The 19,863-nt window shown below is 61.6% G+C and overlaps 6 protein-coding genes across 6 annotated transcripts; 2 read left to right on the top strand and 4 right to left on the bottom strand.

Annotated features, from left to right (window-relative positions):
- Nucleotides 1-2,020, bottom strand: VTJ83DRAFT_3737 (uncharacterized protein; the record flags this gene model as incomplete). The annotated part of the gene is made up of 3 exons (XM_071010148.1): nucleotides 1-67; nucleotides 145-1,618; nucleotides 1,711-2,020. 3 exons carry the CDS (start codon nucleotides 2,018-2,020, stop codon nucleotides 1-3), a joined length of 1,851 nt encoding a protein of 616 aa, XP_070867615.1.
- Nucleotides 2,021-6,538: 4,518 nt separating this feature from the next.
- On the top strand, nucleotides 6,539-8,707 carry VTJ83DRAFT_3736 (uncharacterized protein; the record flags this gene model as incomplete). Its single annotated transcript, XM_071010147.1, has 2 exons — nucleotides 6,539-8,110; nucleotides 8,216-8,707. The coding sequence occupies 2 exons, from the start codon at nucleotides 6,539-6,541 to the stop codon at nucleotides 8,705-8,707; spliced, it is 2,064 nt and encodes a 687-aa protein (XP_070867614.1).
- A 1,333-nt stretch (nucleotides 8,708-10,040) lies between these two features.
- Nucleotides 10,041-10,947, bottom strand: VTJ83DRAFT_3735 (uncharacterized protein; the record flags this gene model as incomplete). Its single annotated transcript, XM_071010146.1, has 3 exons — nucleotides 10,041-10,278; nucleotides 10,360-10,837; nucleotides 10,938-10,947. The coding sequence occupies 3 exons, from the start codon at nucleotides 10,945-10,947 to the stop codon at nucleotides 10,041-10,043; spliced, it is 726 nt and encodes a 241-aa protein (XP_070867613.1).
- A 2,634-nt stretch (nucleotides 10,948-13,581) lies between these two features.
- VTJ83DRAFT_3734 (uncharacterized protein) lies at nucleotides 13,582-14,865 on the bottom strand (the record flags this gene model as incomplete). The annotated part of the gene is made up of 2 exons (XM_071010145.1): nucleotides 13,582-14,526; nucleotides 14,686-14,865. 2 exons carry the CDS (start codon nucleotides 14,863-14,865, stop codon nucleotides 13,582-13,584), a joined length of 1,125 nt encoding a protein of 374 aa, XP_070867612.1.
- A 1,585-nt stretch (nucleotides 14,866-16,450) lies between these two features.
- VTJ83DRAFT_3733 (uncharacterized protein) lies at nucleotides 16,451-16,909 on the top strand (the record flags this gene model as incomplete). Its single annotated transcript, XM_071010144.1, has 1 exon — nucleotides 16,451-16,909. One exon carries the CDS (start codon nucleotides 16,451-16,453, stop codon nucleotides 16,907-16,909), a length of 459 nt encoding a protein of 152 aa, XP_070867611.1.
- Nucleotides 16,910-17,286: 377 nt separating this feature from the next.
- On the bottom strand, nucleotides 17,287-19,131 carry VTJ83DRAFT_3732 (uncharacterized protein; the record flags this gene model as incomplete). The annotated part of the gene is made up of 2 exons (XM_071010143.1): nucleotides 17,287-18,073; nucleotides 18,251-19,131. 2 exons carry the CDS (start codon nucleotides 19,129-19,131, stop codon nucleotides 17,287-17,289), a joined length of 1,668 nt encoding a protein of 555 aa, XP_070867610.1.
- Nucleotides 19,132-19,863: the final 732 nt, after the last annotated feature.

Here is a 19,863-nt window from a genome sequence, read left to right as displayed (position 1 = left end):
TCAGAGAGTGGCCCACTCGACGACCTCTAACGCGCACACCACCAGGACGAGCGTCGATGGCAAGATCCTGCATTCTTTGCGTTAGCACATCCGTCACGCCCGCTTGGAAAGAAGGACAGAAAGAAAAAAAAAAAAAAAGCTCACCAGATGACATAGCTCTGGAACAAAATCTTGCTCATGACCGTCTCGTACACGTTGTTGATCTGGCAGATCTGGGCCAGCTGGAGGGCGCTCGGGGCGCCCGTGAGCAGGAAGCAGACCACGACGAAGATGGGGTCGTCGAGGATGCTGACGGGCACGTACTTTGCGAAGAGGGCCAGGATGGGCGCCATGATGAGGGTGGGCAGGAGCATGCGGCTGACGAGGCTGGCGACGAGCAGCTTGGTGCCGATGGCCCTTTCCTCCGGGTCCATCTCGTCCTCGGTGGCCTGGGTGTTGCGGGCGAGGTTGGCGCCCAGCACGACCAGGATCAGCGGAACGGCGACGCCGGCTGACGAGCTGATGGCGCTCGTCACCGACGTCTTGACGAACGAGCCCTCCTGGAAAAAGAGCGACTGCAGGCCCGGGACCGAGGCCACGATGATGGCCATGAGCATGGCCCAGAGGGGCGGGTTCATAAAGTCCCAGAGGAAGCGGTAGACGCGCTGCCAGGCGCGGAGGGTGGCCGAGAGGGCCGACTGCGCGGGAGCCGGCAGCGCCGCGTAGGCGCGCCGGCCGGCGGCGCAGAGGTGCTCGCAGGCGCGGTGCTCCGTCCTGCGCAGGAACCGCCGGAAGCGAAGCGCGACGCCCTGGACGCCGGAGGGGAGCTCGACGTCGTCGGTGGGCTTGATGCGGGGGAAGGAGAGGATGTGGTCGAGGGTTTCGTGCTCGGCGAGGTCGCCGCCGGTCGGGACGAGGCCGTTGGCGCGGGGCTTGACGTCGGGCTTCCAGGCCGGGTCGTGGCCCTCGTCTTCCGAGTCGTGCGGCGAAGCGCCCGAGGAGCCGGCGACGGGCGTCCGGCCGGCCGGGTAATACTGGGAGTGGGAGTCGTCGGTGTGGGTTGGGCTCGACGGGCGGTGGTGGTGATGGTGGTGGTGGTAGTCGTGGTGACGGCGGTGCTCCTCGGGGTCCAAATGGAGGATGCCGGCGCCCTCCAGCAGGTGCTGCGTCTCGGTGTCGTTGTCGCTGTCGTCGCCGTCGTTGGCCAGCGACTCGCCATCCAGGAAGCGGCCCTCCTCGGCCGACTCGCTGGCGTGCTCGGGGTACTTCGACTTGGGCGCCAGCAGCACGTGGTAGCCCCAGCTCCAGCGCACCAGCTGGCCGAGCTGCTGGAAAATGAGGAGGTAGAGGATGCCGCGGGCGGCCACCTCGTCGTCGGTATCCCCCGGTATCCTATCCCAGTGCAGGCCCTTCAACGTCTGCGAGAGCGAGATGACGAGCGAGATGGGGAGCGAGTTGGAGTTGCCAAAGACGCCCATGGCGGTGACGAAGTTGGAAGCGCGGCGGTTGAAGCCGAAGCAGCGGGCGACGATGCGCGAGACGGACCACGAGACGAAGGTCTGGATGACGAAGATGACGGGGATGATGCCCAGCTCGACGAGCTTGTTGGCGTTGAGCTGGGAAGCGAGCTTGGTGAAGACTTGAGAAGACGCTGGTCAGCGCCGCTCCCCATTTCTCTCTTGCATGGCGCAAGAAACCGCAAGCGCAAGCGCTAGGGCGTTGAAGACCTACTGAGACATGGCGTAAACAGCATGACGTTGAGGTTGGCGAGAAACTTTTGCTTGTCGGCGTCGAAGTGGCCAAGCCGCGCGATGATGTAACCGGGCAGGCTGACGCAGACCACCTCCAAGACGGCGCCGAAGACCAAGACGATCAGGCGGTCGAGGGATGGATGGGATGCGCCGCCGTTGCCATTGGGGGCGCGGAAGACGGCAAAAGGCGACGAGGAGGATGTGGTGATGGCCAATGGGTCAAACGTGTCCCCGGCAGCTGTCATGGACAGCCTCAACGAGGTGGGAGCGCGTATCTGCAGGAAACCCATCAAGGGATCGAGGCTGTGTGGCGGCAGGCTGGCGATGGAGCAGAGTCGGGCGGGTGGGAGATGTCGATGGCCAGACCGGCTTAACAGAGGCGCATTGGTAGGGCCCGGAGCGATGTAAGTGCCAGGGGGAAAAAAGAGGACCGACGGATGGGGCCGGGGATCTTTATGAAAACAAACGATGGAGAGGCAGCGATGGCAAAACTGCGGGTTTTGGGGGGGGTGGGATGGCGGAGGATGGCGTAGGATGGCGCAGTCGGGGACCCAGTCTAGGCCGTCCGAGACGTGGGTTGCGGCGACAGGAGGGTTTGATAAGGTTGGACGGCGTGATGTGAGTGGGAGGAGGGTTCCGGGGAGGGGGGGGGTCAGCGCTGGAGACGGGAAAGGTGTACCACCGTCCCACTTTGTGTGCCGTGAAGAGCCTGGGGGCAGCCTGCAGCGAGGCTGATAAGGGACCTGCGAGGGAACGATGGATGGCAAAGTTTACACTTTGGGTAAGGTACCGTAGTCGTTGGAGAGAAAACGAAGCAGAAGAAAAAAAAAGAAATAAGGTAAGAGAATGACGAATGTGTTTTTCCTTGTAGATAGATAGATGACCACCCATAGTACATATGGAAGACTAGGGCCAACAAGCTTCAGGCCTGCTTGTTTCGGACCTGTTTGTTCTTTTTGTTGTTGTTGTTGGTGGTCAAAGAAATCAGCCCTTGGATACTTCGACCGTCATCCGTTTCCCTGTTGAAGAAGTAAACCACCTACCGGCTGCTGCTGCTGCTGCTGCTGGTGCTGGGGCGGGGCACGTCTTGGCAAGAGTCACAACAACAAGGCACGAAGGCAGGAAAACAGGAAGGGCATGGCAGGTGTGCGAAACGTGCTGAATGCCCGTGGGATGGATGGATGGATGGATGCCGCCCGCGGTCCGGGTTCAGATCCCGGATCAGGTCCCGGATCAGGTCCGTGGGGAAACAGCGCAAGCGCCCTGCATCGCAGAACCCACTCTTGCGATGGCGTATGCCCGAACCAATCTGTTCTTCCATCACGAACGTCATCAAATCACGTCCGAGAAATTGACACACTTGGAGACAGCCCAAACAGCCTTGAAGTTGCACTTGCATACGGCGTAGGACAGCCCAAGGCTTCAAGGTTGAACCCCCCCCAAAAGAAGAATCTGCCTTTTTGCGGCAGGGCCCTCCACGTCGCCCAAGAGGCTGAGTGTTGGGCTTTTGTTCCTCTTACACCGTACCAAGTCACCACCACTGCGAGACGGTGGGCCTGGTCGAACGTTGGCTGCCTCTTGGACCAACCGAGAAACGATTCACTAAACAACCTGCTTTCCTTACGACAAGACACGGACAAGCCGCCCCTCTGAACAGCCAGAAAAGAAAAGCCATTGGCAACCCGACCACTCCGCTGCGAATTGAAATTTGTTCTGTCAAGACGCCGAGGAAAAGGAACCGCCGCCCTGAGCTGTGCCCCAAAGAGGCTATTCTGCCGCCCTCGACCAATGACGGGGAGCCAATGACGTTGGGCGAGACGACCATGTGGTTGGTCCGTCGCTGACCATCGCCGGCCCTGTTTCAAAACCCACCCCCCATCTGGGAAAAAGTGGGTTTTGCAACGTCAACAACCGGCATGCTTTTATCATGGATGCCCCCCATAGAAGCTTGCTCGATCTCGGGCCGGGCGCCCAGATCTTCCACCCGCCGTCTCGCTCGCTCCTTGGTGCCTTTAAGCACACCACGTGGGCGGGTAGCCGTCCCCGGAGAGCCCTGCGAGGAGAAACCTAGGTGCCGTACGTAAGGTACCTACCGGGACCTAGAGGGGCCGCAAGGTATCGCTCGGCTGCACTACCCACATGCATCTTGTCAGAAGTTTGCGTCGCCGTGATGTCAAGCTTGTTGCCTGTGCATCTCCTCGGTTGCTCAAGGCTTTGCTGAAAGCGCGCGTCGTGTCCGTGTCGTGTCGTCAACACGACTGCCGCAGGCCCGGCGAACGCCGCCAGTCTCCACATTGAAAAACAAGAAAGGCCGGAGGGTTCACGAGCCATGAGCGACGTTTCAGGTGCCGACATGGAAATGCGCTAAAACGTACCAACACATCCGAGACCGAGCACCACTCGTTTCAGCAACATGCCACTCGGCGAGGCTGTACGTAGCAGTGTGCCCTTGGGAGCTGCATAGCGTCGTAGTGTTCTCCAGTCAAGAGACCATGTCGGGATCGTCTCGACATCTTGACCCGGGGGAGGATGACCGACATGCATCCCTGCTATGATCCTTCAAACCCCTTCCCCAAGACGTCATCTTGCATCGCCGAGGGTCCAGTGCTTGGCTAGTGTCCACCAGCTTGCTGAGGTGGGCGCCAGTGTTGGAAAACAACAAAAAAAAAAGCCGGATCGGGAAATGACAGGGCGGGCAGAAGGCGGCGATGCATGGCAACCAACAAGAGGGGGAAAAGCCTTGGTTGTTGTTGTTGTTGTTGTTGCTCGGAGGGACGTCCACCCATGGGGCCGCATGAGGGTACCTGACGTACGTCTACCTACGTCACTAGCTACCTAGATCGTCTACTATAGGTGGTCGGCACAAGCACAAGCGGCCCATCGCCCGGGGGGGGGGGGGGGCGGCCCATCAGCCGTGCCAGGGACAAAAGAGAGACGACGGGCCGTGGTCCCCCATCCCCCATCCCCCATCCGGGTATGCTCGTCGCCTTGTTCGCTTTGTTCTGCAAGCTTGGGCGCGGAAGCTCCCCGCTAGTTAGCGGGGCCAAGGCGAAAGAAGGGGGCCCCACCGCCATTGACATGTCTGGTCGCAGCATGCCGAGTAGTTATCGCCACCGACAGAGTCAGTCAGCCAAGGCCAGGTAGCCAGGTAGCCAGGTAGCCAAGCAGCTTGGAGGGGGATGGAGAAGCGAAGGGCGGTCGACCACTCTGTACCGAAGCAGTACCTACCGCGTCCCCGCTGTCTGTATGTACGCATCCGAGTCTGCATGGGGCCTGACGTAGCTACCTAGGCAGTACCTAGGTGATGAACCCAACCTGCGCCGATGACGCCGATCCCGGGTGCTCTGGACCTACACAGTACCGAGCAATGGAGAGAAAGCACCTGAGGAACCTGAGGAACCTGGGGAGCCTTAGGAGCCTTAGGAGCCTGAGGAACCCGAAGAACCCGAGGAACCCGAGGAACTTGAGGAACCTGAAATAGGGCTTGTGCATGATGCATTGCATTGGTTGGAGACCCCCAAGGACATCCACCACTGGGCCCGACCTCACCGAATGACAGCGGTGGGGTTTTTTTTTGGCACCGGCTTCCCATGTTGTTGGACGGGACGGGGGAACCTAACAGACCAGACGAGACCAGACCGGAGAGAGGCACACAAAAAAACGGTGTGGAGAAGACTTGAAAGCAAGACAGGGCTGCTGCTGCTTCCAGCTTTCCAACACAAAGTCGTCTCGGGGGATCGGGAGGGGGGAGCCGTCTGGGCTGGCTGCCTCCTTCTCTTTCCCGCACCTTTTTTTTTGGTTGCTTGAGCGCGTTTCCCCCGTCCCCGGCTTCGATTGGCTCGGACCCGCCGGGCGAACCACATGCTACCTACCTTACGCTTTCCTCTGTGCTCAAGTCGAACCTACCTAACGTGACTCAAGCTTCGAGATATTCCCCCAAGCAGCTCTTTTAGGTTCCTCCATCTTTGGATTCGGCCCTTGTCGTCCTAAGCTTGCCCGTCCACATCTATCCAGGGCACGCAGCCGATTTATTTCTCTACCTCTCTCTCTCTCCCTTTCTCTTTACCTCTCCCTCCTTCTCTCTCTCATTCTCTCTCTCTCTCTGTATGTGTGTGTGCGAGCAGCCCTTCTCTCCAGCTCTTGACGCCTTGGGACTCAAATAAATAAATAAAAAAAAAAGGACAAAAGGACAAAAGGACAACAAGGCTGCTTTGTTGCTGTCCATCCGCTGCACTCGGACTCGGAGCCGCCCAGGTCGCTCGCCGGCTGTCCAGTGCTCTTGTTCTTTTTTTGCGAGTGGCTTCTTCTCCCTTCTGCATCCGTTTCCGACCCAGCTGGATCGCTCGCGTCGGTCAACGGGTCTCGCTCGTATCTCGTCGCCGATTGTGTGCCGCTAGACCACCTCATCATCATATCTTTGTTGGACCAAAAATAGCCGCTTCCCGCCCGCCCGTGCTTGGGTCTTGCAACAACGGACCCGGCCACTTGCTCGGCCAGGCCGTCGCTTGCTCCATCGCTCGCCAAGACGACCCAGTCCGCTGCGACGGCGTCAAGGTGCGTGCCTTGGAAACCGGGGCTTGAGCCAGCCCGGCCCGTCGTGGCTCTTGTTGGACCACGTCCTGGCCCCCAGAGAGACGACGACCACCACCTCCTCCTCCCAACCAGCGAGAATATCAACCAAAAGCCCGAAACCACCACCGGCCAGGCCCGTCATCTACGCCAATCGCCCCGCCGCATGCTCGCTCCCCAGGCCGCCCAGACCTCTCCCGCTTCGCTCTGAGCCCCAGCCCAGCCCCTCGTCCTTGACCATGGGGGCCCACGGCAACGTCGACCCGGCCGCGCCCGCCGATCCCTTCCACCACCACCCAGCCTCGCCGGGCTCGCCCGACGACTCGTCCGAGGCGAGCACGCCGCTCGACACCCCCAGCGCCGACTCCGACTTCCCCTCTCCAAGCTTCCCCCCGCCGGGAGACCCGCCCCGCCGCGTGCCGTCGTTGAGGACCGTGTCGGACCCCGCCGCCGGCCACATGAGCGCCACCTCGAGCGTCACGGGGCTTCTCAGCACCGCGAGGCGCCCGACCCCGAGCGCCACGAACCTGCCGTCCGACCTCATGGCCAAGGCCCGCGCCTTGCAGGAGCAGCGCTTGGCCATGGCCTCCCGAGGCGCCGGTCCTCCCGGGGCCCGGCCCATGGGCAGCCCCATGGGCAGCCCGGCGGGCACGTTTGCCGGCGGCGCCCCGGCCAACCTCAAGCTGCCCGGGATGCTCACCCGGCCCTTGCCGCCCGGCTTCCCCAAGTCGGCGCCGGTGGTGCCGGCCGCGAAGAAGCCCCCCAGCTTGAGCGAACGCCGGGCCATGAAGCTGGGCGGCCTGCCCGGATCCGACGCCTCGTCGCCCGTCGCGACCCCGCGGCTGTCCGATCTCGCCAAGAACGAACCCCAAAGGCCGGTGCTCAACGGCGAGGGCCAGGGCTCCCGGCTGAGCGACTTCAAAAAGTACATCGACACGGAGCAGGGCTGGATCACGTTCGACGGCGCCGCCACCATCACCCGGACCGGCGTCAACTTTGCCAACGGCCAGACCTTTTCGATATCGCTCGACGAGGTCGAGGTGCTGGAGGAGCTGGGCAAGGGCAACTACGGCACCGTCTACAAGGTCCGCCACGCGCGGCCCAAGGCCCCGCGCTTCGGCCAGGGCCTGAGCCAGTTCCGGAAGCCGCCCGCCTCGGCCGCGCCCGAGGAGCCCCCCAAGGCGTCGCCGTCGTCCCAGCCCGCCTCCTCGGCGGGGCGCGCGACGTCCGGGGCCATCATGGCCATGAAGGAGATCCGGCTCGAGCTCGACGAGGCCAAGTTTGCCACCATCCTCAAGGAGCTCGTCATCCTGCACGAGTGCGTCTCGCCCTACATCATCGACTTTTATGGCGCCTTCTTCCAGGAGGGCGCCGTCTACATCTGCATCGAATGCATGGACGCCGGGAGCATCGACAAGCTGTACGCGGGCGGCATCCCCGAGGAGGTGCTCCGCAGGATCACCTACAGCGCCGTCATGGGCCTCAAGACGCTCAAGGACGACCACAACATCATCCACCGCGACGTCAAGCCCACCAACATCCTCGTCAACACCCGCGGCCAGGTCAAGATTTGCGACTTTGGCGTCTCGGGGAACCTCGTCGCCAGCATGGCCAAGACCAACATCGGCTGCCAGAGCTACATGGCCCCCGAGCGCATCAACGGCGGCGCCTTGGTGCCCGGCGCCGTCCCCAGCGGCACCTACAACGTGCAGAGCGACATTTGGAGCCTGGGTCTCACCATCATCGAGTGCGCCTTGGGCCGCTATCCCTACCCGCCCGAGGTCTCGAGCACCATCTTTAGCCAGCTAAGCGTACGTATCCCTCGCGTGGCCCCCACCCTCCCCACTCTCTCCCCGGCCGGACCTCGTCATCCCTCCCCTTTGGGTGCTAACCCTTGTCCCCTTTTCTGCTTCCAGGCCATCGTAGACGGCGAGCCGCCCTCTCTGCCCTCCGAGGGCTTCTCGGCCCACGCCCACGACTTTGTGCGGTGCTGCCTCAACAAGAACCCGCACCAGCGCCACACGTATCCGATGCTGCTCGCCCACCCGTGGATCCAAGGGCTCACCAAACCCGAGACCATCACCGAGGAGGAAGAGAGCCCCGAGGAGGAGAACGACAAGACGGCGGCTGGCGACGGCGCCCTTGCCGATGCCGCGGAGCGCGCCTTGCGCCTTGACGGCACCTCGACAAGCAGCAGCGCCGGTAAGCCGGAAGACGCGAGTCCAGGACAGCAGCAGCAGCAGCAGCGTGTCGACGGTGACCCCGTGGTGGCGGCTTGGGTTCGCGGCGTGCTCGCGCGCAAAAACCAGGACAACCTCGGCAGCGCGACGGCGAGCATCAAAAAGCCCGCGTTGCATGCCGCGCCGCTGGACTCGGTCAGCCCTGTAGGGACCCCATCGAAACGGTGATGTTCATGGACGGTGCACCTCGTTTGCTTTTTCTTTTCTCTTCTCACGAGCCTCGGGCTCTTGTTGCTTGATTTTTCCGTTTGGCTGGGCTTGGACGCCCGGAGGCCGGTTGAATACATAGTACGGCCCTTACCCCGTCTTTCAGGGGTCTCAGCAGAGACGGCGGAAGACGCTCCCCGTCGGGGAGAACGATTTCCCGATTCGCTTCTTGTACATATTCTCTTCTCCACTCGGTTTTCTGCCCAGGATTTTTCCACGACTCTCCACCTTGAGGACCAGACGACGGATGGACTGACGCACATTGTTTTCTTGTTCTACCAGGCGGTAGCTGTGCTCCGTCTTGCCCGGTGCGTAATGCGTCATCCACCCTAGCATCATGATGATTCTACTTGGGTCAGGTTGGGGGGGGGACAATCTGGTGTTTTTGCCATGTTGGCCGAGGGTCTGCAGGGCAGCTTGTTAGGGATGGATTGGACGGACCATGAAGGAGACATGTAGGGGAGGAGGGGTCGGCAGAGATGGTTTCTTTCCATGGCTTTTGAAAATGTTTTATTACTACACGAGACGGCTCTCGCCACCTTTTTTTTTTTTCTTTTTGATTTAGGGACCACATGCACGTTGCAGAGAGAGAGCGAGAGAGCAAGAGAGGGAGAGAGAGAGAGTAAGAAAGCAGATTGGACAGCCCAATAATGATGTGAAGGTTTCATCCTCCCCTAAGGCGATAGAATCAATGAAATCACGACAATTCATTCCAGCCATACGCAAGGTCCAGGGGAGAACAAATGTCTTCATCAACTGACCACCTCCAGGTATCATCATCATTAAAAAACATGAAATGAGCGTTAACTCGCGCGCGCGCGCGCGCGCGCCCTCCCCACCTTTATGCGTTTCCCTGCTGTGCTTCCACTCAGATCATCATCATCATCATCGGCCCGATCCCCCTTCCATTTCCGTTTCCATGGTTCCATCTCATTACTTTCCGCCATTGTCTTTTTAGAAATAAGAAGAAAAAAAGAAGAAAAGAAGAAAAAGTCATTCATCAACCATGTTCTGCTCCACCCCTTTTTTGCACCTCCCTCCTCCCCAACTTGGTCCGAAAGAGAGACACCAACAACAACCACACATCTCCATGACCGGCCCTACGACTTGCTACCTTTACCCGCTTGGGGGGGCGGGAGGGTAGTTTTTGGTACCTAGGGTAGATGGAGAGAGCCTTTGGTGCGGGATGGGATGGGATGGGATGGGAGGGGACAGGATGGGAGGGGAGGGGAAGGGACGGGATGAGAACGATTCAGACGGTCCGGGCCCGCCCCGCGGCGCCGAGCGTCGGCCCCTAGGCGTAGTCGGTCTTGACGGGGTGGGTCGTGTGCCGGTTCCAGGGGTAGGTGCGGGGGCGGCCGGCGGGGGGCGGCGGCGCGTCGCGCTTGGACTTGCGGCTCGAGGCGCAGAAGAGGACGGTGGCGATGAGGAGGGCGGCGACGGCGCCCCAGCTGAAGCCGAAGGCGTAGGCGCCGAGGGAGGCGTCGCGCCCGTCGTTGACGAAGGCGTTGCGCATCTTGACGAAGGTGGCGCTGGGAAGAGAAAGGGGTTAGTTGCGAGGGAGAGAGGGAGAGAGAGAGAGAGAGAGAGAGAGTAGGGAGAGGAAAACGTACGTCATCAAGCTCACGCCCGCGGCCAGGAAGACAAAGGCGACGGCGGAGACGATGCCGGCGAGGACGGAGCCGACGCGGCTGCACAGGGCGAGCATGCCGACGATCAAGGCAATCACCTCGAAGAGCAGGGCGAGCAGGTAAAACACCCAGCCGAAGCGCCACATGTACCAGTAGCTGTAGCTCGTGGTGCCGTTGCCAAAGTTGCCGATGAGCTCATCGGGGACGGCGTCGGCGGAGGAGGCCCAGGCGTCGCCGAGGGGCAGCGCCGGGCGGGAGGGCCCGCAGTCGAGGTTGCCGAGGCCGCAGATGCGGAAGAAGGTCCACTGCGAGACGGGGCGGGCGCCGTCGATGCCGAGCGTCTCGGCGCGGAGGAAGTAGGTCTGCCGCAGCGGCGAGGTCCGGGTGAGGCCCGAGAGGATGACGAACCAGAGCAGGACGAGGGAGCCCGCCATCAGGAGGAGGGCCACGGGGGCGAGCGCTGGAAAGGAGAGAAAGGGAGGCGGTTAGTCTTGCGGTCTCCTCGGGTGGCATTGGTCGATGAGAGAGAGAGAGAGAGAGCGTCGGCAGCAGAGGCTTACATCTCGCCATGATGGGCTACTTTGTGTGGTGTGTGTGTGTGTGTGTGTGTGTGGTTTCGAGTGGGAGTGTTTGTGAGAGAGACAGAGAGAGAGAGGGCGTGAGAGTAGGTAGGAAGTGGTTGCTCGAAACAAGAATTGCTTCTTCTTTTTTCTTGTTCTCGTGAGATGCGAATCCGAGTTGCTACACGAACAACAGAGCAAAGCACAAGAGGAGGATGGGATATGGATGTCACCGGAGAACCAGAAAAAAAAGACTCGCTAAGGAGAATGGGAGTGTTCGGAGGCCCAAGAGACGGGGAGGGTTAAGGAAGGCGAGTCATGGCAGGTTGGGAAAAAAGAAAAAAGAGAAGAGAGAGGGGGGGACGGGGAGAAGAATAAAAGAAGGGAGGAGGATGATGATGACCTAGGTCCCGCCGAGCCACCGTGGTTTACGTCGTGGTTTACGTTGGATGGGCAGATGATGGACAGGATGCATGCCCAATCTTGAAAACGGGCCATCTTCTCTCTGGAGCTCCAGGGTCAGGTCGGGTCGGTGATCCCCGGTCACCATGCCAGCTCTCCCTGTTCCCGTTCCCCGTTCCCATTCCCATTTCCAGAGCCCCCCCCTCTCCACCAAACCAGCACACCGGCAGGGAATGGGAACAAGTCAAGCCCATGGGCCATGTGTAGCGTAGCGAGGTAAGTACATAGTGCCATGACCTGCTTCCGGCGACAGCAAAGCTGAAGGCTGGCCCCGCCAAGTGGGTCCGCCCAGGGCCCGGGACGGGGGCTTGGCGGGCGATGACGCAGGCTTTTCTCGGCAGCCACGTCTTGGCGTCCGATGCTTCGCGCCAATCGTCGGCTTTGTCATCGGCCCCACACGGCCGGCGGTGATCACGAGCGAATGACCCCTCCGACCCTGACCCCAGGGTGGGATGGATGGGGAAACCCTTGACGTCATTTCTGGCAGCCAACGAGCGCACACACACACCACGGGACACCACGGGCCACCACAGGCCACCACGGGTGTGCTGTGTACTAGGTATACACTAGCTGCTTCCAGGGTTGGGCCTCTTTTTTTTTTTTTCTTCTTCTGAGGATTCTTGTTGGACGGTACCTTTCACCAATTGCTACTTGCTTGCTTGCTTGCTTGCTTGCTCTCTCTGTCTCTCTCTTTTTTTGCCCCCCTACTTGGACGGGCTCCAACAACAAGAACAAAAAAAAAAAAAAAAGATGGGGGGTTCTCTCTCCAGATTCCCTTTCCGATGACCTATTGATAAGACTCCCCGCTTGGCCACTGACAAAAGAACGGTACCTGCGCCAAACTGTTTCTCGTGCTGGGAGCACTGCTGGCTTTCCATGAATAGAACCGGGATGGGCCACATTCCGCAGCGACGGAAATGCCTGCTTGCTGCTGACCGACTAACGAATCGCTCCTCGCCGTTGGCTTTCTCGGTGCTCCAGTTGGCGCAGCGTCATTGGTCTCGGCTTATGGACGCCCGCCGTGGAGCGACGTGTCAAGGACCAGGCCGTCTGCCGTGCCGGGAGCTCTGGTGGCCCTGGCAGCTCTGGTGCACCCAGCGCAGCGCCTCACCGACAGCCGCACCCACACACCGGGCAAAGGTCACCACCAGCTGGCCTGCTTGGTTTCTTAGGTAGGGCGGCGGGGCCTACCAAGTAGTTACAGGTCCCAGAAAGAGGGTCGGCCCCCCCCCCCCCCCCCCCTCGACGGGCATCAAGCATCCTCCCGGCTCCCCACCGGCCTGGCCCATATGGCTTGACGCTTACTTTTTATCTGTTCATGCGTTGATGCCGAGAAAAGAAGACACACACACACACACACACACACACACACACACACACACACACACACACACACACACACACACACACAGACGCATACACAGCGTCGGTATCTAGCGCGGCTGGCAGAGAAAGATAGAGAGGTAAAACCACCAAAGCTGAAAGCTGACTTGATCATGCAAAATCTCACAACCGCCGCCACCCGCATGCCGAGATGGCTCAAGTCACCGTTTCCTCTCGGGCATGGCATTGTTGTTGATTTCCTTGTTTCGGGAACTCACGCCAACGCCCCCCCCCCCCCCCCCCCCGACCACCCGAACGTATGAACCTGCCATTCTGTGATGGTCGTGACGTTGAGGTGGCCCGCCAGCCCGAGGGTACGTAAAAGCGATCGCATCTCAGCTTTGGGCATTGGATGGCAAGGAGGAGCATGAACGGGTTCCGCGGACCCCATCTCACTCTTCTCTGGGGGGGAACGGAGGGACCTCAGGAACGCGTTCAGCCGAGAAAAGAGATGAACAATAAGAAAAAAAAAAAAAAAAAGAGGTTGTGGCGGGAATCAGAAACAGTTGACGGTTCAGGGACTCGCCAGAGGAAAAAAAAGGATTCACGCTAGAAGCTGTATCTCAAACACGAATGTTCAACCACCAAGACACATGAACCCACAACCCTCACCTGGGGCCGCCTACTTGTACACCCATCCTTTCTTTCCACAGACCGACCCCACCTCTGCTGCTGCTGCTGTTGTTGTTGTTGTTACTGCTGTTATTGTTGTCGTTGTCGTTGTTGCTGCTGCTGCTGCTGCTCTTGTCAGAGGTTCCCGGCATGGCGTGGCGTGGGGCGGCCGCCCGTCGCCCGCCCGTCACCCGCTCGCCTCGGCAAAGTCGAGGATCTCGTCGAGCGACAGCTCCACGTAGGGCCCTATCCTCCAGCGCACGGCATCCTCGCTCCGGCCCGGCGTCCTCACCGCCGTGGCGATCATGTAGTCGGGCCCGACCGACCTCAGCGACATGTTGACGTCGCGCAGCCGCTCCCCGCGGAACCAAATCTCCATGTCGCGAACCACCTCGTCGGGGGGCGGCCCGTTCTCGTCGTCCGCCGCTGCTGCCGCCGCCGCCGCCGCCTCGTCGTTCTCGCGCGGCCGCGCGTCCCACCCGGCCGTGGGCCGGGGCGGCCGGACCCCGCGAAACTCGAGCTCGGCGAGCCACGGCGCCCCGAGCGCCTCGCCCGTCATCTTGACGTACGCCTCGCGCAGCGCCCAAAAGGCGTAAAAGTAGCGCAGCTGGAGGTCGTCCCTCGCCGCCGCCGTCGTCGCCGCCGCCGCCAGCTCCGCCGGCAGCCGCTGCTTCAGAAACGCCACCTCCCCCGGCGCCATGACGTCCGCAAACGTGTCGACGTGCCTGGCCCACCCGTCCGGCCTGCGCAGCGCCGCCCGGTCCCGCTCGCGCGACTCGGACGTGCACACCACGTCCACGCCCACCTCCACCGCCGCGGGTCCCGACGGCGGCCCCGACGACGGCCGGTACCCCGCCACGGCCGCCACGACCACGACGCCGGCCTGGTGCGACACGTTGAACTCGACGGGCTGCTCGCCCGTGTCCGGGTCGACGTAGGCGGGCTTGCGGAGGCCGTCGGCGCGGAGGCCGCCGCCGGCGCGCGTGCGCGACCAGGGCGTGCCGTGCAGCCGCGCCACCGCGTACTGCTTGAGCAGCGCCGAGGCGAGCGCCATCTTGGCGTCGCGCGGGTGGTAGTAGCGGAGGATCTTGGGCCGGCTGCTCGGGGGGATGAGCTTGAGGGCCCGGGCGGCCTGGTGGTTGGTGTGGTGGCGGTGGTGGTTGTCGTTAGCCAGGGCAGGGGGGAGAGGGGGGTAGGTTTGTTTCAGGTCAAGGGGGGGGGAGGGAGGATCGGGAGGATCGGATCGTATGTTTTCTGTTGCAACGGAGAATCACCAGATAGCACCACGTACATGGGTTTCAAGCTGCTTGCTCGCCGTTACCCCGGGGTACCATTTCCGCGTGTCGACGATCCAGAGGCCGATTTTGGCGTTTTCGGGCTGCCATGGTTCCTCCTGTTTCTGCTGCTGCTGCTGCTGCTGCTGCTGCTGCTGCTGCTGCTGTTGCGCCGGTGGCTGCTGACCAGGAGGCATCTTCGCCGGGGGGGAGGAGGGAAAAAAAGGGTGTGGAGTTGCTTTTCGTCCGTGCGCCTTTCGACGGCGCCGTTTTGGCTGACGATCTTTGGCGTTTGCGGTGCGACACGCCGAGGGGGGGAGGGGGGAAACGCTGAGGCTCGGCAACGCTGAGGTTCGGCGCGGGTTTCACTTTTTTCAACAAAAATGATCTGATGATGAGCGCAAAGAGCGTCTCGGGCACCGGGGGCTAAAGCCTCCTCCAGCAGATGAAGGAGGTGTTGGGGAGGGTCGGCGACGGGGGAGGAACCTCGTTAAACGGACGATTTGGACCTCGATCTGACACACGGCGAGCTCGGTTGCGAACGCATGCAGTGTCACCTTAGGCGCCGCGCCGGTTCCATCGCCCGCCGTTGCGGGGGGAGGGAAAAAAAGCACCAACTAATACGGCCGGCCGGCGTTCAGGTATTTTAAGGCTCTCTCTCTCTCCCGCTGGATGTCGCTGGATTTTCCTCTTGTTGTTTTGTCAGTGAGCCCCAACCCCTCCCTTTTCCCCTCCCCGAGGCCTTCGCTCTCCTCGCCCCGGGGGGACCCTCTCCCCCCCTTTTTAGGGGGTAGAGAGGGGGGGGGGGGGGAGGACGGTTGATGCTCCCTCAACCACCCCCTTTCCGGACATTGTCGGTCGTCATGGTCTCCCCCTCTCTCGTCCGTGACGACCTTGCACACTTCGGCCGTCGGCTGATCGGGGAAGAGCGCAACTCTCCTCCGTCGCCCGATCGGCGCTGCTTTCCCCCGCGTCGTGTCGACAATGCGCCCCCCCCGACAAGTTCTCAGCTCCGCCGCGGGTATCCCGTCGGGGGTTTCTCGTCTCATCTTTGGATGCGCGCCCCCCCCTCTTTTGATGATGGACAAGAGACCGACCACGAACCGCCAAACCTCGGGCTCACCCAACGTGTTGAGCGCATAGAAACCAACCCACCAACCACCGTATCACCCGCCCGGCGCCTGGGGAACAGGCGGAGGCTTTCCCTCCTCCTCCTCCTCATCGGTGCCTCGCGGGTGGTCTCCCGCGTTCCGCTTCCCTGGCCGTCAAAATCTCGCTCCCGGTCTTGCACCACCACCACCACCACCACCACCACCACCACCCCTTCTCGCCAGAGCGGCTTTTGACGACCTTTCAACCCTCCCGCAAGCGTTGAGCGCACCGTTCCGCTGGACCGAGGTGTTCCCCGATTCCGGCTCCGGCCCTCCCCCCCCTTCACGGGGCCGTAGAAGCCGTCGAGTCGGGATGCCGCCTCGTTGACCGCGTTGAGCGTTACCCCTCTGCTCCGCCGTTCTCAACCTTCTCTCTCTTCTTCTTCCTCCCTCCCTGCTCCTCCTTTCCCCGAGACGGGAGGGGTTGCGAAGGGAGGGGGAGATGCAGAGAGGGTTGAGGCCCCTCCCCCCTCCGGGGAGGACGGCGTCGAGCGGAACCCTTCCCGCCCCTTAGAAGGCAGACTCTCGCCGGACGAGTTGACCTTGAGTTCCTTCTCCTCCTCGACGTGCCGCGGTTGAGCCCGTTGGCTCCCGCGGCCATGAGGGAAGCTGCAATTCGGTCTGCACCTCGATGAGGCGATCGCAGCTAGCCTCAGGATGTTGCGATGTTTTTTTTTCTTCGTTTCCTCCGTCCTTGGTCCTTTTCGCCGATGGAAAGCTGTATCTGCCCGGCCTTCCTGTCCTCTCCCTCTGCTTTTCTCTCTCTTTCTGTTCGCGGTCTTGTCGCGTGCGGAATGGATGGAGGAAGCGTGGGAAACAGGGGGGACTTGGAAAGACGGCCGCCGCCGCCCTGGCCTTTCCTCTCCCTTGCCTGCCCGCCAAAACGCAAATCCACTCCGGATGGCCCGGCCCCTTGGAGGCGTTGCACTCTTTCCACTCGTCGAGTGATGCAGAGTCCGCCGGAAAGGGTGCTTGTAGGCCCCGGCTGGCTTGCGTTGGGCGGCGGGCGGGAGAGGGCGGGTCCGCAATTTCTTTCTTCTGGCGGCGGCTAGGTGCTGCAAGGGGAGACGCCGGCACTATGAGCGCCTGACGCTCGAGAAGTTGACCGAGTTGATGTTGAGTTTGAGACGCACCAAGTCAGCCCTTCATAACGCCGAGAGTAGGGCAACCCGACAAGAAGCCCGAGCCTGGCCTGGCGTTTCGAAGGCCGGGCGCAAAGGGCGCATGGCTTTGTGCAGAGTGTGTTGATGGGGTTTTTTGGTGAGCCGTTCTAGATAGCAATCAAAGAACATCTTGCCATTAGAAAACGGAATCATCGCTGTCTTGTTGCTGTCAAGTCAAGTCTGTCTATGCTGCGTTAGAGAGTTCCCATACATCTTTGAAGGATGACAAAACGAAAACCAAACGCTGTCCCCTCATGATCCATGACCCCGTTCTCCTCTTTCTCACTCTCTCTCTCTCTCTCCCTCAAGACGCCGATTCCACAAGCCGCTGCGCGGTAATCGAAAGCACAAACAGCTCTTTCAACCCCGTTGGCGCCCGCTGCTTGTCTTCCTTGTCCTGGGCCTTTGGGTCGCCCTCCTTGGGCGCGCCGTTCCCCTCGGCCTTTTCCCTCTCGACCACCTTTCCCTCCCCGTCCACCTCCACCACCACGTCCTCGGTATCCAAGCTCCCATCCTCCGTGTACGCCCACATATCCTTGATTTCCCCCCGCGCCAAGCCCGTGAGCCACAGCGCCCCTGTCACGCCGGGCACCAGGTACAGCAGCGCCGGCTGGCCGTGGCGGAACACGAGCATCACCACCATGGTCACCACCATGGCGCCCGCGTAGCCGGCCAGCGAGGCGTAAAAGTAGGGCTTGGGAAACGCCGTCGCGGAGGCGGGCTCGGGGGCGCCGGGCACGGGCGAGAGGCGGCCCAAGGGCGTCGTCCAAAACCGGTTCCCCCACTGCCCGCGGGTGTCCATGTACGTAGGCTTGATGCGGCGATGGCCTGTCGTGGCGGCGATCGTCCTTGTCGTCGTCGGCAAGGTCGTTGGGTCGTTGGGTGCCGCGACGGACTCGGACAGCAGCTGCACGGGCTCCAGCTTGATCTGCCGCTGGTAGTGCATAAACAGGTCGAAGCGCAGCGCCAGCGCCATCATCATGCCGGGGATGATGATGTCGCCGAGGCCGAGCATGCTGGCGCCCTTGGCGGTTTCAAAGGTGAGCTTGATGGGCGCGTCGATGGCTTTGGCGACGGTGATCATGTAGGGCCTGGACAGGAGGGGGTTCCGTCAGTCTTTTGTGTATATATATACATATATATATATATATATATGTGTGTGTGTGTGTGTGTGTGTGTGTGCGTGCGTGCGCGCGATGGCCCAGGGTAGGAGAGGAGAGGAGAGGAGAGGAGAAAGCGAGCCAGGGCGCGGGGGGCGGGGTACGTACGTGTAAAACACCATGACCACGTCGTAGACAAACAGGCTCACGAGGACGGCGGTGCCGATGCCGAAGGAGGTGGGAGAGATGAGCGTAAAAGAAAAGTAGCACATGGCAAAGCTCAAGAGGTTGGACAAGGCGTTCCAGCCGGTGAGGTGGTACGCCAGAGCCACCGCCGCGGCCATGACGAAGCGCAAGAGGTCGTTAAGCCGAATCTCGTGCTCGCCCAGCTTGTTCCCGCAGAGGACGGCCCGCAGCGTCCATTCCTCGGCGAAGAGGTCGCGCAGCTCCCAGAGCCACGGCCCGGCCGCCGGCGGGACCCAGCCGTCCAGACGGCCGGGGAGCGGCGTCTTCCTCCCCGGGAGAACCACCCTGGCCCCCGCGTCCCTGTCCAGCGCGTACTGGCAGCGGCGGCGGGGGTCGATGTGGTAGACGGCGCCCCGATCGTCCGCCCACATGGCGGGGAAGGCCAGGCTCGTCACGACGTCCAGGGCGTCTCCGGCCAGCTGGCCCAGGCCGGCGACCGACATGACGGTCATGTAGCCGCGGAGCATCTTGTTCAAGATGGCCGGGTCCTGCAGCCACTGGAGGAGGTAGTAGAGGCCGACGAGGACGGCGCCGAGCATCAAGGGGTAGCGGATGGCGTCCGAGGCGGCGAGGCCCTCGGCGAACTTTTCCTCGTCGCGCCGCTTTTCGCCCTTCTTTGGCGGGGCGGGGGCCGCCGAGGCCGGGCGGCGCAGCGAGCCGTGGGCGCCGAGCCAGATGATGGCCAGCGGGGCGAGGATCATGAGGAAGTAGTGAGGTTCCAGGATGGAGACGAGCGCGTCCAGCACGGGCTCGAGGCTCGGCCGTGCGCCGGCCTCGCCGGTGGCCGTGTCTTCTGAAGGCATGATGCGCGCGGGAGAAGGGCGGCCGGCGGGTGGGAGGGCACGACGAGACGACGAGGAGGAGCAAGCCAGAAGCAAGCCAGAAGCAAGCCGATGTTGGCCTGGTAGGCCCAGAAAGATATGAATGGCTATCCCGAGGGCAAGGCAGGCGGAACAAAAAAGGAATGGAATGGTTTGGGCAAGGCGGATGGATGACTAGGTCGGAACCATGCCGCGGCCGACGATATTCAGCGTCGATGATGGCACCCGAGGACAATGTACGATGTGAGTCCAGGGGGGGGGAGAGAGCGGAACATGGAAGAGAAGAGGAGAGGAGAGGAGGAGGTTGTTTGAAGTGACGAGAAGGGCGTTTGTTGTATTAGTGACTCTTTTGTATTTCATACCACCGCCCTTTCAGCAGCAGGTGTTGTTGTGGTCGTGGCTGTTACGATTACTGTGTACTGCGTACACCGTGGACGGCGTAATAACGGTAGCGTGTGTGCGTGTAATTATAGTACAACGGAATCGGTAATTACTGCTGGCGGGGCTCTCCCGGGTCCCGGCCCATGTGCCCTGGGCCTGAGAAACCAATCAAAACCGACCTGAGCCTGAGCCTGGACCAGCCATCGAGGTGCGCCTCCTCGACCTCCCTCTGCCATTTCGTTTCGAGCTTGTGATTCCCCCATCTTCCAGTCTTTTGCTTTCCCACCCAACCAACGCATCTCTCTGCGCAAGACGCATTGCCACTCACTCCCT

The sequence above is a fragment of the Remersonia thermophila genome, chromosome 3 (assembly GCF_042764415.1).
Source record: "Remersonia thermophila strain ATCC 22073 chromosome 3, whole genome shotgun sequence".
NCBI classification, from domain to species: Eukaryota; Fungi; Ascomycota; class Sordariomycetes; order Sordariales; family Chaetomiaceae; genus Remersonia; species Remersonia thermophila.
The sequence above is the reverse complement of the archived record's forward strand: the minus strand, read 5'-3'. Positions and strand labels throughout refer to the sequence as shown.